The 15,320-nt window shown below is 40.4% G+C and overlaps 1 protein-coding gene across 1 annotated transcript; it reads left to right on the plus strand.

Moving 5' to 3' along the window:
* Positions 1-6,455: 6,455 nt before the first annotated feature.
* LOC110585509 (olfactory receptor 10G2) lies at positions 6,456-7,410 on the plus strand. Its single transcript, XM_021695698.1, is given in 2 exon segments — positions 6,456-7,363; positions 7,365-7,410. Coding segments are annotated over 2 exon segments (954 nt in total).
* Positions 7,411-15,320: the final 7,910 nt, after the last annotated feature.

Raw genomic sequence — 15,320 nt, forward strand, 5'->3', positions numbered from 1 at the left:
AATTGTACGTTTTATGTGGTGGAGCTTTGTTCTCCCAAAGGAGATGTCAGTCATGCTAGAACGGAAAAGGAGAATAAACTTCGGATAAAAGAGAGGCAAAGCCCTAACACCACCGTCTGGGCCTGGATTCAGAATGGGGAGAAAGGAAGTTTCTAGGAACAGTGTGGGGCTGAGAGTGGAGACCCTTCAAACTCAGTCGTGTTGGATGAGGGTTACACTTACATGAGTTGACCAGAAGAACCGGGTCACTGGGGAGCTGTGACAATGGCAGCCCAGGCTGTGGTGGCCCCGCCATAGCGGTGAGAGGAGAAAGACTTCTTCTACACCTGCATGCTAAGAGGTGGTGCCTAAGTGGAGGGAACCTGCCCGTGGCACTGGAACAGAGATGGCAAAAAATCTTCTCCACACCAGCAACACCATATGGCCAAAGAACACAAGACTTCTTCTTTTTTTAATTTTTTTAAAGATTTTATTTATTCATTTGAAAGAGAGAAAGAGAACGTGAGTACAAGCTGGGGAGAGAGGCCGAGGGAGCGGGAGAAGGACACTCCCCACTGAGCAGGGAGCCCGATTTGGGGCTATATCCCAGGATCCCAACACTTCAAAGAAAGTAATCACAGAAATTAGGGGTCACCCAAAGAGATCATGTTGTTCTTCACAGTTCACTTTCTAGATGTAGAAATGATTCCTACTTGCTGTCAAAACAAAAAATAATGAGGATCAGGGGAATGTAGTTCTCATGGGGGAAATGTCTCAGGGTAGAACTCCCAAGAGGTAAGTAGTTCTCTACAAATCTCTTGATAGTGTTTAAAAAAAAAAAAAAAACTCGATCAAAGAAGATCTACCTAATAGTGTAACTGATGTAAAATTCAAGGAAGTTAAGTAAAGAAGTCTCAATCTATAAAGAGCCTCCAAGGGCAGAGGATCTCATAGACTCTTAGCATAGTCAATGTTTCATTCCCCTGGAAGAGTTTAATTCCATTCCAAAGCAGAGACCTGATTACCTATCACCACAAGCCCAGGGGATGCTCTGAAGGACATTTTCCTCACCCACTTAGACATCCGGCCTGAGAAAGGCGAGCTTCCTCCAAAGTTTTGCTGCTGTGTCCATGTGAGTCCAATAACGGAAGCAGTCCTAATAGGAGGTCAATTCACAATAGGAGCAAAGACTTAATTTCCACACATTAAAAGTTTCACTAACTTTGTCAAAAACTGTATGTAGTCTGTCTTTCCCCACCTTCTTCCTTACTCACAGAGTTAATATATTAAGCATATGAATTTTGAATTAAATCAGCCTTTCTCCGGATTCAGGAACTTCCTTCTCTGAATTGAGAAAAAGAGTTTTTAAACATTTATCTTGTCTTTTGTTTTCGTATTTTGAGGGAGATAATAAGGCAATATAAATGCTGTAACAGATTCAGTGTTACTGGGCCAACATAGTCAGGGACAGGGGGTTTTAACCCTTCTTTTCCCAGTGGCAAGAAGACTCAGTCAATTTATTTGAAGGCTGGAAGGCCTTCCATTTCAGACTTTTTCTTTTCTCTTCCTTTCTTTTTTTTTTTTTAAGATTTATTTATTTATTTTAGAGAGTCGGGGGAGGGGCAGAGAGAGAGAGAGAAAATCCTGAAGCAGACCTCCTGCTGAGCAGAGAGCTTAACGCAGGGCTCCATCCCAGGACCCTCAGAACATGACCTGAGCAGAAATCAAGAGTCGGATGCTCAACTGACTGAGCCACCCAGGTGCCCTCATTTCATACATTTTCTTAAACAAGTCTTTTTTTTTTTTTTTCATTTACAGTGCCTGGACACTGATGGGATAATTAGAATAAAATAAGGGTTCTGAGGCACCTGAGTGGCTCAGTTGTTAAGCATCTGCCTTCGGCTCAGGTCATGATCCCAGGGTCCTGGGATTGAGCCCCACATCGGGCTCCCTGCTCCGCGGGAAGCCTGCTTCTCCCTCTCCTACTCCCCCTGCTTGTGTTCCTGCTCTCGCTATCTCTCTCTGTGTCAAATAAATAAAATAAAATAATTTAAAATATGGGTTCTGTCTCCCCACTGCACCCAAACTCTGTTCATTCCCCATGCTCTGCCTCTGCCCAGGCTGCCTCATGGTCTAAGTCTGGTCCTAAAGGCAAACAAGGGTGAACAGCGCAATGCTGGGTCATCCCTCATGCCTCAGCCTTAGCGATGCATATCTGCTTGGCATGGAGAAGCCCTCAACGCTAAGGTGCCCTATACAAAACCCCAGTGTTCAGTGTAGACATGCCAGAAAGAGGCCAAATCTCTGGAATAATCTGATTTTTTTGCAAGTGAAAGAGGCACTGCCTGTAAAGGGCTCAAAGTGAGTTTGCTCCCTAGTGAGGGGGGCCCAGCAACCTATGACTTTCTATCTGACCCTGTAAGGAGGATGACTTCCATTTGACCCTGTAAGAGGGTCTCACCCTCCCTGACTTTGCTCTCTTCATGCCATCCTCTTCCATTCCTTCCCTAGGAACCTCTCCCTTGAATTTCCAGGCCAAAGCCCCTGCATCTAATTATTTGCTATTTTAAATATTGATTTTTTTCAGTGATATCACTAGCTTCTTATTTTAATTGTATACTTTTGATATTAAATTGCAACTATTTTATAAGATGGCCTTGACAATACCAAATACTATTTAAAACAAGAAATTTTGGAAACTATATCAAGTTAGCCACCATGTGGATACTTAAAATGGTCTTTTTTTTCTTTTTATGAGCACTGGGTGTTATATACTACTAATGAATTGTTGAACACTACATCAAAAACTAATGATGTACTATATGTTGGCTAAAATGGTCTTTTAATTGATGAATCTAAGTTTGCTTCACTACTCAATTTAAATAGCTTAAGATGCCACAACTTCAAAAAATTAACAGCCCTATAAAAAATCACAGATAAGAAGGAAAATTATTCAATTAGTTTTATTCTTTTGTTTTTGTCTAGGCTGGCTCCTTTTTCTCTAGAAAAGAGAAAAGACAGTTCTCTTTTCTAAAACTCTTAGAGTGGCTTATCCCTTCTACAGATACTCCCTGCCTCTACAGAGATTCCACCTTACACCATCTCAAATCAAAACCGCCATCATCTGCTTCCTCTACCTGGAAAAGGAGCCTCTCCCTCAGACCCACCCACTGCAACGACCCTGTCCCCGTGCAGGCCAGAATGCCCAGGGCCAGATAGGAGGAGGTGGGCCTCCCAGCTTTCTCCCAGCAGGTCCTTTGGGAAAGTACATCCAGATGTGTGCACCACAGCTGGGAAAAAACTCAGACTGGTGAAGAAAGATTAAGTAAGGGGGATTTTTTACTACTCATAGATTCATTATGGATATTCTCCAGATAACTGCCTTTTTAGTATAATCCTAATATGAATTGATTTATAAAAATTTGATTTTAAGAAAAAATTTTAGAAACACATCGTTTGCTTAAAGTCGAAGTGTATTTATAGTATATATTTCCTCTAGCTGATAGAAGATAAGTTTTCATAATTGGCATCCTACATATGCTTTCAAATTATTTCTTCTCTTTCTGTTCTAGCCAAAGAAAGTACCATTCATCCATCCTAAAAGAAATTATTCTTGCTTCTGAAAATCAGGTAATAGCTTATTTTTCTCTTTGTGGACAAAGTCTTTAATTAATTTCAATGGATCCTATAGAGCAAGATACATTCATTATTATTAATAATTACTGGATATTATTATAGCCACTTAATTCTTTTTAAATAATAATGAAGATAAAATATATTTGAGATTGGGGGTGCCTGACTGGCTCAGTTGGTAGAGCATGTGACTCTTGATCTCAGGGCTATAAGTTCAAGCCCCACATTGGGTACAGAGATTACTTAAAAATAAAATCTTAGTGCTCGCTTCAGCAGCACATATACTAAAAAATAAAATCTTAAATATATATACATATGTACATATATATATATATACACACACACACACACATATGTTTGAGATTGGTGTTTATAAACACGTATTTTTAATGATATTCCAGTGTTTAGGTCTATCAATGTTCACACACCTCTATATAACTAACTCTTATTAGTTTAATTTTTTTGTTGTTTCTTAAGAATTACATGATGTTTTGGTTTAAGCATAAAAAATACCTAAAACACTATTTGGAGGAAAAACCCTTTTTTGAACAAACCATTCATCAAAGGGAGTTTTTAAATAACATAGGGCTCAGATGTTTAATACCTTTAAAAGGTTCTCGAGAATCTCATTTGTTGGAGGTCAAATAAGGTTTTCAAATAATAACACACTAAAGATCAAATCCTACAATAATCAATCTGTTTTAATCCAAATCACCAGAACCAATAAACTAGTTAGGTCAACCAATTAAGTTAAATAACATTCTAGAGCAAACAGAAAACATGGATAATGAATGCCTTTGACTTTGTTTTTACTGGGGACAGACTCACATTGCTGAGGTATGTGGCCAATCCCTCATCACAGTCCTGACTATGTGACATAAAGTACAAGAGATGTGATCACACAGGGAAATGGGATGCAAGACTAACCAGAGTTGGCAAAAGCTATTCAGTCAGCCAATCAACCAACAAATATTTATTAATTATCTTACTGTTGCCAAACACTGTGGCAGGTGCTGCAGATACAATAAAAGAACAAAACAGACTCAGTCTTTGCTCTGAAAGAGTTCATAATCTAGTAGAAGAAACCAGTGAGCATTTAGGTAAATAGTTATCATACTGTACTGCAATCACCACTTATAACTCTTTTTTTTTTTAAGATTTTATTTATTTGACAGAGAGAGACACAGCGAGAGAGGGAACACAAGCAGGGGGAGTGGGAGAGGGAGAAGCAGGCTTCCCGCCAAGCAAGGAGCCCGATGGTGGGGCTCGATCCCAGGACCCTGGGATCATGACCCGAGCCGAAGGCAGACGCTTAACGACTGAGACACCCAGGTGCCCCTATAATATAACTCTTATCTCCCAGAAGATTGTCTTCTAAGGGAGAAAAATTCTTCCCGAAAGAGGTGACAGCCAACTGAGTTCTGAGCAGTGAGACCATGTTAAGATGAATCAGTATTTTCCAGGAGGAGTGGGTCCAGTAAGTCCTTGTTGCTCCAAGGGATCCAAAGGAAGGAAGATTATAGAAATATGTAAGGGCCAGCAGCACCTGGGTGGCTCAGTCAGTTAAGCATCCACTTGATTTCAGTTTAGATCATGATCTCAGGGTTGTGGGATAGAACCCCGTGTCAGGCTCGGGATTCAGCCAGGAGTCAACTTGAGATTCTCTCCTTCCCTCCTCTCTCTCTCTTTCAAATAAATAAATAAATCTTTACAAAAAATATGTGAGGGCCAGATCTCAAAGCTTCTTGTATATCATGGCAGGAGATATTTTGAGACGCCAGAGACCAACAATAGGGATGATAATTATGGAGAATTGTTTGACTCTGCTCCATGCCACCAGAATCCACTTCTCTATTGTACAGATCCATCATATGCACTAACACTATTATTCAGACACAACCTTGTGCCTTGGCTTCCAATACTTGTAAGTGTCTCCCATAAAAGGAGAATTTCAGGGGGCGCCTGGATGGTTCAGTCGGTTAAGTGTCTGACTCTTGATTTCAGCTTAGGTCATGATCCTATGGTCGTCGGATGGAGACCCATGTCAGGCTCTGTGCTCAGCTGAGAGTCAGCTTGAGATTCTCTCTCTCCTTTCCTTCTCCCTCTGTCCCTCCCCCCAGCTCATGCGCTCTCTCTCTCTCTCATAAATAAAAAAATCTTTTTTTAAAAAAAAAAAGAAAAGAAAAGAAAAAAGAAGGAGCATTTCAGGACACCTGGAAACTAACCAGCCTCTGAGGGCTTGTCTTGCAGAGCAAACCCAGATGACTGATGGCAAATGCTTTCCACTTTAAAACATAGAAGTTCTGGGGCGCCTGGGTGGCTCAGTCATTAAGCATCTGCCTTCAGCTCGGGTCATGATCCCAGGGTCCTGGGATCGAGCCTTGCATCGGGCTCCCTGCTCCACAGGAGGCCTGCTTCTCCCTCTCCCACTCCCCCTGCTTGTGTTCCTTCTCTCGCTGTCTCTGTCAAATAAATAAATAAAATCTTTTTAAAAAAATAAAATAAAACATAGAAGTTCTTGGGGCGCCTGGGTGGCTCAGTTGGTTAAGGGTCTGCCTTTGGTTCAGGTCTTGATCTCAGGGTCCTGGAATTGAGCCCTCCTTCCGGCTCTCTGCTCAGTGGGGAGCCTCCTTCTCCCTTGCCTTCTTCTCGCCCTGCTTGTTCTCTCTCTCTCTCTATCAAATAAATAAATAAAATCTTTTAAAAATAAAAAAATTAAAATATAGAAGTTCTCTGTTTCCCTCCTAGACTCTGGTCATCAGACAAAAGCATTCTGTCACTACCTCCTGTGTATATTTCCCTTGTCTGACTTCACCATTCATCTTAGCAGACTACAGAAAGACATGGGAGAGACCAAAAATACATCCCTGGACACGGTGATGACAGACTTCATTCTCCTGGGCTTACCTCACCCCTCGAGTCTGAGGACCCTCCTCTTCCTGGTCTTCTTCATCGTTTACGTCCTGACTCAGCTAGGGAATCTGCTCATTCTGCTCACTGTGTGGGCTGACCCAAAACTCCATGCTCGCCCCATGTACATTCTTCTGGCCGTGCTCTCATTCCTGGACATGTGGCTCTCCTCAGTCATCGTCCGTCGGCTAATATTGGATTTTACTCCCACCAGCAAGGCAATCCCCTTTGGTGGCTGTGTGGCTCAGCTGTATTTCTTTCATTTCCTGGGCAGCACCCAGTGCTTCCTCTACACCCTGATGGCCTACAACAGGTACCTGGCAATATGCCGGCCCCTGTACTACCCTGTGCTCATGAATGGCAGGTTATGCACCATCCTCGTGGCTGGAGCTTGGGTGGCTGGCTCCATCCATGGGTCTATCCAGGCCACCTTGACCTTCTGCCTGCCCTACTGTGGGCCCAACCAGGTGGACTATTTTTTCTGTGACATCCCTGTGGTATTGAGATTGGCCTGTGCTGACACAACCATCAATGAGCTCGTGACCTTTGTGGACATTGGGGTGGTGGCCGCCAGATGCTTCATGTTAATTCTGCTCTCCTATGCCAACATAGTCCACGCCATCCTGAAGATTCACACTGCTGATGGGTGGCGCCGAGCCTTCTCCACCTATGGCTCCCACCTAACCGTGGTCACCGTCTACTATGTGCCCTGTATCTTCATCTACCTCAGGCCAGGCTCCAAGAGTCCACTGGATGGAGCAGTGGCCGTGTTTTACACTGTTGTCACTCCATTTCTGAACCCCCTCATCTATAGCCTGAGGAACCAGGAAGTGAAGTCTGCCGAAGAGACTAACAGCAGGTAGAGGGGCTGCCAGTGAAAATAAGTAACTACAGACTCAGGGACTACCTGCTTCACAGTTGTTACCACACCTCTCAGCTACTGCTGCATATGACAAATGTTCAAAATTAGATGTTGGCTTAAGCTGGCCTGAATGTATTCTACTGCAAAGAAGCTTCTAGTGCTATATTTAACCTCAATAAATTGGCCAGAACTCTTTTTTAGTTTTCTGATCCACCTCACAGAAGAAAGCACATTCTACACAAACATTGAATATGAGGAACACTCTACTGAGGAGGAGGGGGATTATTCCAGGAAAATTTGGGTAAACCAGTATAATGCTGTCCCATCACCCTTCATCCATTGCTTCACTCATAATTTCCCAAAGCCTCTAGACATTCGGGATTGCTTTGCTCCTATCAAGGAGATGAGTCTCCTGCCAACATGGGACATTCACTTCAGAATTTTAAGTGAGAGGAAAACAAACCTCTAATTCTTTAAATCACTGATTTGTAATTGGATTACTTTATTACAGCAGCTTTACCTCATCCTTATTAATGCTTCACTCAATCAGCAATTTTTTTAAGCTAAAACAGCACTAGGAAAGACTTTTGAACTACATCTAAAGTGTCCAAAGTATCCAGAAAAATTGTTGGCCAGTTATCATAATGTCAAACAGTCAAAGATCTGGAAGCCACCTGGTCAGTCATTTAGTGGGCCAGTTACTCACAGGACATCTCTCTGACCCGGCCAGCGTGATCTAAATGGCCTCAACTTACCCACTGTGACCTGTCCTCATCTTACCTGGAGGAACAAGAAAATACTTGAAAGAAGTTGGGGAGAGAGGACTCACTTACAATATAAGAGCAAGTGTCAATAGCTCTTTCAGAAAATGAAGGACAGTGGCTGCAGCATTTTACAGTCCCACCAAGAGTGGACAAGGGCTCCCTTTTATCCACAGCCTCACCAACACTTGTTGTTTTCTGTTTTTTTAATAGTAACCATCCTAATGAGTCTGAATTGGTAGCTCGTTGTAGTTTTGGTTTGCATTTCTGAATGACAAGTGATGTTGAGCATCCTCTCATGTGCTTGTTGGCCATTGGTAGGTCTTCTTTAGAGAAATGTCCATTCAAGTCCATTGCCCATTTTTGAATAGGGTTGTTCATTTTTGTTGTTGAGATCTAGGAATTCTGGATATTGATTGTTTATCAGATATATAATTTGCAAATATTTTATCTCATTCTGCGGATTGCCTTTTTATCCTGTTATTAGTGTTTTTTAATGTACAAACATTTTTAATGTCCACGAAGCCAACCTTGTCTGTTTTCTTCTGTTACCTGTGCCTTTGGTGTCATATCCAAGAAATCATTGCCAAATCCAATATTGTGGAGTTTTTGTCCTAAGTTTTCTCCTAAGACTTGTATTGGTTTAGGTCTTTACAGTTAGGTCTTTGATGAGTTAATTTATGTATATGGTGTTAGGTAAGAGTCCAGCTTCATTTTTTTATATGTGGATATCCAGTTTTCCCAGCACCACTTGTTGAAAAGACTGTCTTGGGCACCTGGGTGGCTCAGTCGGTTAAGCGACTGCCTTAGGCTCAGGTCATGATCCTGGAGTCCCGGGATCGAGTCCCGCATTGGGCTCCCTGCTCAGCGGGGGGTCTGCTTCTCCCTCTGACCCTCTTCCCTCTCGTGCTCTCTGTCTGTCATTCTCTCTCTCGCAAATACATAAAATCTTTAATAAAAAAAAAAAAAGAAAGAAAAGACTGTCTTTTCCCCCAGTGAATGATCTCAGTACCCTTGTCAAAAATCATGTGACTCTATCTAAGGGTTTATTTCTGGGATCTTTATTCTATTTCATTGGTCTTTGTGTCTTTATGCCAAAAACCACTTTTAATTACTGTAGCATTGTAGTAGGTTTTAAAATCAGAATATGTGAGTCTTCCAGTTTCATTCTTTTTTGCAGGAGTGCGGACAACAGTGATTCTTTCTCATGCTTGTTCAATGCCCTCTCTCAGGGCCACAGATTCCAGGCCCCATGGAGGTTAATATATGCCCTGACCAGAAGGCAGGAAGGCTTGTTCTGAGCGTTGCTAAAGTGGCGCAAAGAAGACTCCACTTTAGGTAACTAGTGGAGACAACTGATACACAGAAGGCCCTACTTTAGAAACTAGCAGAGACGGTGACCTGGGTGGCTCAGTTGGTTAAGCATCTGCCTTCGGCTCAGGTCATGATCCCGGAGTTCTGGGATCGAGCCCCCCCCATCAGGCTTTCTGCTCCGCAGGAAGCCTGCTTCTCCCTCTCCCACTCCCCCCGCTTGTGTTTCCTCTCTCGCTGTGTCTCTCTCTGTCAAATAAATAAATAAAATCTAAAAAAAAAAAAAAAAAGAAAAGAAAAGAAACTAGTAGAGATCCTCTGGCACACAGATGGTTCCACTTTAGATAACTACCCTGTGACCTCACCACCATGCGCCTTTCCATAAAAGCTGAGGATTAAGTTCTGGCCTGGGCAGAGAATAGCAGCAGAAGATGAGGGTGGAGAGTGACCGTGTACCAATGGATCGTCCAACCATTTCGATCCCCCCTGTGTAAGTTACCCTGAATAAAACTCTATGTAAATGGTTTTTGTCCTAAGTTTTCTCCTAAGACTTGTATTGGTTTAGGTCTTTACAGTTAGGTCTTTGATGAGTTAATTTATGTATTAAAGTGACTTCAGTCTTAAAGTGACTTCTCGGCTGGAGGATACTTTACTGACCATCCTCCACCTTCTAACACTTTACAAGATTGCTTTGGCTATTCATGGATCGGGGGGAGTCCATATGAATTTTAAGATGAGTTTTTCTATTTCTGCCAAAAAAAAAAAAGTCATTGGGATTTTGATAGGGATTGCATTGAGTCGGTAGATCATTTTGAGTAGTATTGATTTTTTTAAGTATTGACATTTTAATGATATTAAATCTGTCAATCTATGAATATGGGATGTGTTTCCATTTATTTGTGAAATTAAATTGGTTAATTAAAGTTCTTTTAAAATTCTTCAATTTTTTAGACAATGTTTTGTAGTTTTCATTGTACAACCTCTCATCTCCTTGGTTAAGTTTTAATTCCTAAATATGTATTCTTTTTGATGCTATTGTAAGTGGAATCATTTTTGTAATTTCCTTTTGAGATTGTTCATTGTTCATGTATAGAAATACAACTGATTTTTATGTGTTGACTCAGTACCTACTACTTTGCTGAATTCATTTTTATTATTTCTAACCGTGTGTGCGTGTGTGTGTGTGTGTGATCTTCAGGGTTTTCTATACACAAAATCATATCTGCAAACAGATCATTTTACTTCTTTCCTTCCAGTTTTGATGCCATTTATTTCTTTTTCTTGATTAATTGCCCTAGTTAGAATTTACAGTACTTTGTTGAATAAAAGTGGTGAAAACAGTCACCCTTGCCTTGTTCCTGATCCTAGAGGAAATATTTTCAGCTTTTCACCATTGAATATGTTTGCTATGGGTTTTTCATATGTGGTTTTTATTATGATGAGGTGGTTATTTTTCTATTCCCAGTTTGTTAAGTGTTTTTAATCAAGAAAAAGTGTTGAATTTTGTCAAATGCTTTTTCTGCATCCATTGAGATGATCATGTTTTTTTTTCCCTTCATTTTCTTGTTGTAACATAATGCATTGATCGATTTTCGTATGTTGAACCATTTTTACATTCCAGGAATAAATTATATTTGGTCTTGGTGTATAATCCTTTTAATATGCTGCTGAATTCTGCTGCTAATATTTTATTGAGGATTTTTGCATCAATGTTCATAAAGGTCATTGGTTTATAATTTTCTTGTAGCCTTTTTCTGGCTTTAATATCAGGGGAATGCTGGCCTCATAGAATGAGTTAGTGTTCCCTCCCTTTCAATTTTAGGGAAAGTTTGAGAAGGATTGGTATTAGTTCTTTAAATGTTTGGTAGAATTTATCAATGAAGCCATCAGGACCAGGGCTTTTCTTCACTGGGAGATTTTTTATTGGTTATTTAATATAATATATTAATAATATATTTATAATATATTTAATATATTTCAGAATCTGTTTCTTCACAATTTAGTCTTGGCAGCTTTTGTATTTCTAGGTATTTGTTCATTTCATCTAGGTTATCCAATTTTTTGGTATACAATTGTTCATAGTACTCTCTTATCCTTTTTATCTCTGTAAAAGTAGTAGTGATATCCCCACTTTCTTCACTGATTTTAGTGATTTGAGTCTTCCCTCTTTGTTTCTTAGTCCATCTATGTAAAGCTTTGTCAATTTCTTTGATCTTTTCTTTCTTTTCATTGACATTCTCTATTGTTTTTCTTTTTTTTTAAGTTTTTTTTTTAATTTATTCATTCGAGATACAGAGAGAGAGAATATGAGCAGGGGGAGAAGTAGAGGGAAGGGGAGAAGCAGGCCCCCCACTGAGTAGGAAGCCCGATGCAGGGCTCGATCCCAGGACCCTGGGATCATGACTCGAGCCGAAGGCAGACACCCAACCATCTGAGCCACCCAGGTGCCCCCTCTATTGTTTTTCTATTCTCTATTTCATTTGTGTTCTTATTTTTTATTATTCCCTTCTGCTAACTTTGTATTTAGTTCTTCTTTTTCTAGATCCTTTAGTTTTAAAGGTAAGTTGTTTTTATAATTTTTTAAATAATGTTTTTAAAGTTTTTTTTAAGTGCTCTCTACACCCATCATGGGGCTTGAACTCACGACCCTAAGATCAAGAGTTGCATGCTCTACCAATTGAGCCAGCTAGGTGCCCTGGTAAATTGTCGATTGAGATCTTTCTTGTTTTGGGTTTGGTTTGGTTTGGTTTGGGGGGGGGGTGTGTGTGTGTGTTTCTTTTATAAGTAATCTCTACACCCAACGTGGGGCTCCAACTCACAACCCTGGGATCAAGAGTCACATGGTCTATCAACTGCACCAGCTAGATGCCCCAAGATCTTTCTTGGTTTTTAATGTAAGCATTGATAGCTCTAAGTTTCCCTCTTAGCACTACTTTCACTGTGTCCCGTAAGTTTGGGTATGTCATGTAGTTTTCATTCATCTTTAATTTTCTAATTTCCTTTGTGATCTTCTTCGGTCCATTGGTTGTTTAAAAGTGTATTGTTTGGGGGCACCTGGGTGTCTCAGTTAAGCGTCCAACCCTTGATTTTGGCTCAGGTCATTATCTCCCAGCATCTGGCTCCATGCTCGGCAGGACGTCTGCTTGCGATTCTCTTCCTCTCCCTCTGCCCCCCCCCCCACCCATGCGCACAGGCTCACTCTCTCTTTTTCTCTCTACAGTAAATAAATATTTTTTTAAGTGTATTATTTGGGGACACCTGGCTGACTCAGTTGGTAGAGCATGTGACTCTTGATCTCAGGGTCATAAGTTCAAGCCCCACATTGGGTGTAGAGCTTGCTTAAAGAAAAAAAAGTGTGTTGTTTAATTTCAGCAATTTTGTGAATTTTCCAGTTTACAGTTTTCCTTTTACTAACTTCTAACAATCTCATTATGGTCAGAGAACATATTTTGTGTAGTGTCTATCTTTTTAAATACATTGAGACTTAATCTGTGGCCTAATATATGCACTTGAGAAGAATATATATTCTGTTTTGGGGTAGAATATTCTGTATAGTCTATTAGGTCTAATTGGCTTATTGTTGTTTAAGTCCTCTATTTCCTTATCTTCTGTTGTTCTATCCATTTTGAGTGGGGTATTGAAGTTTCCAACTATTATTGTAAAACTATTTCTCCCTTTAATTCTGTCAGGTTTTGCTTTATATATTTTGATCTGTCATTATGTGCTTAAATACTAATCATTGTTATATTTTCTTGTTGTATTGAATCTTTTAATGTGTAATGTCCTTCTTTGTCTCTTGTAACTTTTTTGTATTTAATCTATTTTGTCTGATATTAGTATAGTTACTCCTGCTCTCTTTTGGTTACTATTTGCATGGAATATCTTTTTCTGTTCTTTCACTTTCAGCCTGTTTGTGTCTTTGGATCTCTAGTGAGTCTCTTTCAGACACTTATAGTTGGATCATGTGTTTTTATCTATTCTGCCAATCTGTCTTTTGATTGGAGGTTTTAATCCATTTATATTTAAAGTAATTACTGATAAGGAAGAACTTCTGTCATTGACATTTTTTCATTTTTTTAAGATTTTATTTATTTTAGAGTGAGAATGAGCAGGGGGAGGGGCAAAGGGAGAGGGACAAGCAGACTCCTCACTGAGTGTGGAGTCCAACATGGGGCTTGATCCCAGGACCCAAGATCATGACCTGAGCCAAAGTCGGATGCTTGACAGTCACCCAGGCACCCCTAAAATTTTTTTCTAAGATTTATTTATTTATTTTTAGAGAGAGACTGCCCCTGGATGGGGGGAGGGGCAGAGGGAAATGAAGAGAGAGAATCTCCAGCAGACTCCCCACTGAGTGTGGAGCCTGACACAGTGCTCTATCTCAAGACCCCAGGATCATGACCTGAGCCTAAACCAAGAGTCAGACACTCAACCAACTGAGCCACCCAGGCACTCCTCTTTTTTTTTTTTTTTTAAGATTTATTTATTCTTCTGTTGTTGAAGTTTATGTGTCAAATGTCAGTGTCTACAAATAAAGTTTTATATAATGCAGCCATGCCCATTTTATGTGTATTGTTTATGGCTGCTTTCATGTACAATGTCTGACTTGAATAGTTGCAACAGAGACTGTATGGCCCTCAAGGCCAAAAATATTTATTATCTGGCCTTTCTAGAAAAAGTTTGCCAACCTCTACTCTAGACCTTTCAATACCAAGGGGACTTGGGAGCTATAGAGATCACCACAAACATCTGGGGTTAGGCAGAACAGATCACATTTAAGGTATTCTCAGAAGACATAGACCATCTCTAGACATTGGGGAAAAAATTGGGAAAGTGGTTCAGAGAATTCCAAAGATCAGACTAGCAGAAAAGAAGTCAAACCAATCTCAAAGCATTCAAAGAAACAGGACCAAGAAATACTAGTAAAGGGGCGCCTGGGTGACACAGTTGGTTAACCATCTGTCTCTTGGTTTCAGCTCAGGTTGTGATCTCAGGATTGGGAGATTAAGTCCTGCATCTGATTCTGCCTTCACCACAGAGTCTGCTTAAGACTTTCTCTCCCTCTTCCCCTGCCCCTACCCCCTGTTCTCTCTCTCCCTCTCTCCCCCTCCCTCCCTCTTTCTCTAAAATAAATAAATAAATCTTTAAAAAGTAAAAATCACTGCTCAGTGACCATGACTTATGATATTGTAAATGATAGCTAGATTGGATGATTTCTCATGTTCCTCTAACCCTGAGATTCTGTTTCTCCTACACTATCAGATATACGTTAGCACCTTAGTAATTCTAACAAACGAGTTTCATAACATGTGAATGTGCCAATAAGAAGACCTCCATGACTAGTAACAACCACACTAGTTTTTTGTTTTTTGTTTTTTCTAAAATTTCTTTTTTGGAAGAGAAAAGAAATCACAGATATGAAATCATCCACAAGCCTTATGAGCCCCACAGATTTTGTCCCAGCTGATGTTACAAAATTGGAAAAAACTAGAAACTAAGTATCCCAGGAAACAAAGCATAGATACTTGTCTTGTCTCATCACAGGGGTCACATTACAATATTCCCCAAGCTACAGGTCTCATACACTGTAATCGACTCTGGGGAAAATAAAAGAAGTAACAGAATACAAGGGAGACCAACCTTAGCAGTTATCTTCACTGAGGGCCACAACTCTTCCCCCAGCATAAGGCAATTGGAAGAGGATGTTTACAAATAAACAAGCAAATAAATCAACTTTCAGTAATTTGGTCCTTCATTTTGATCCAGCCAGAACTGACTAATTAGGTCTTCTGCCATGAGCTCTTCACAACTACTGTTGACCCTGTGGGATCCAAAACCATTGAAATCTCTCTAAGAACAGATTT

This window comes from Neomonachus schauinslandi, chromosome 9 (assembly GCF_002201575.2).
Source record: "Neomonachus schauinslandi chromosome 9, ASM220157v2, whole genome shotgun sequence".
NCBI classification, from domain to species: domain Eukaryota; kingdom Metazoa; phylum Chordata; class Mammalia; order Carnivora; family Phocidae; genus Neomonachus; species Neomonachus schauinslandi.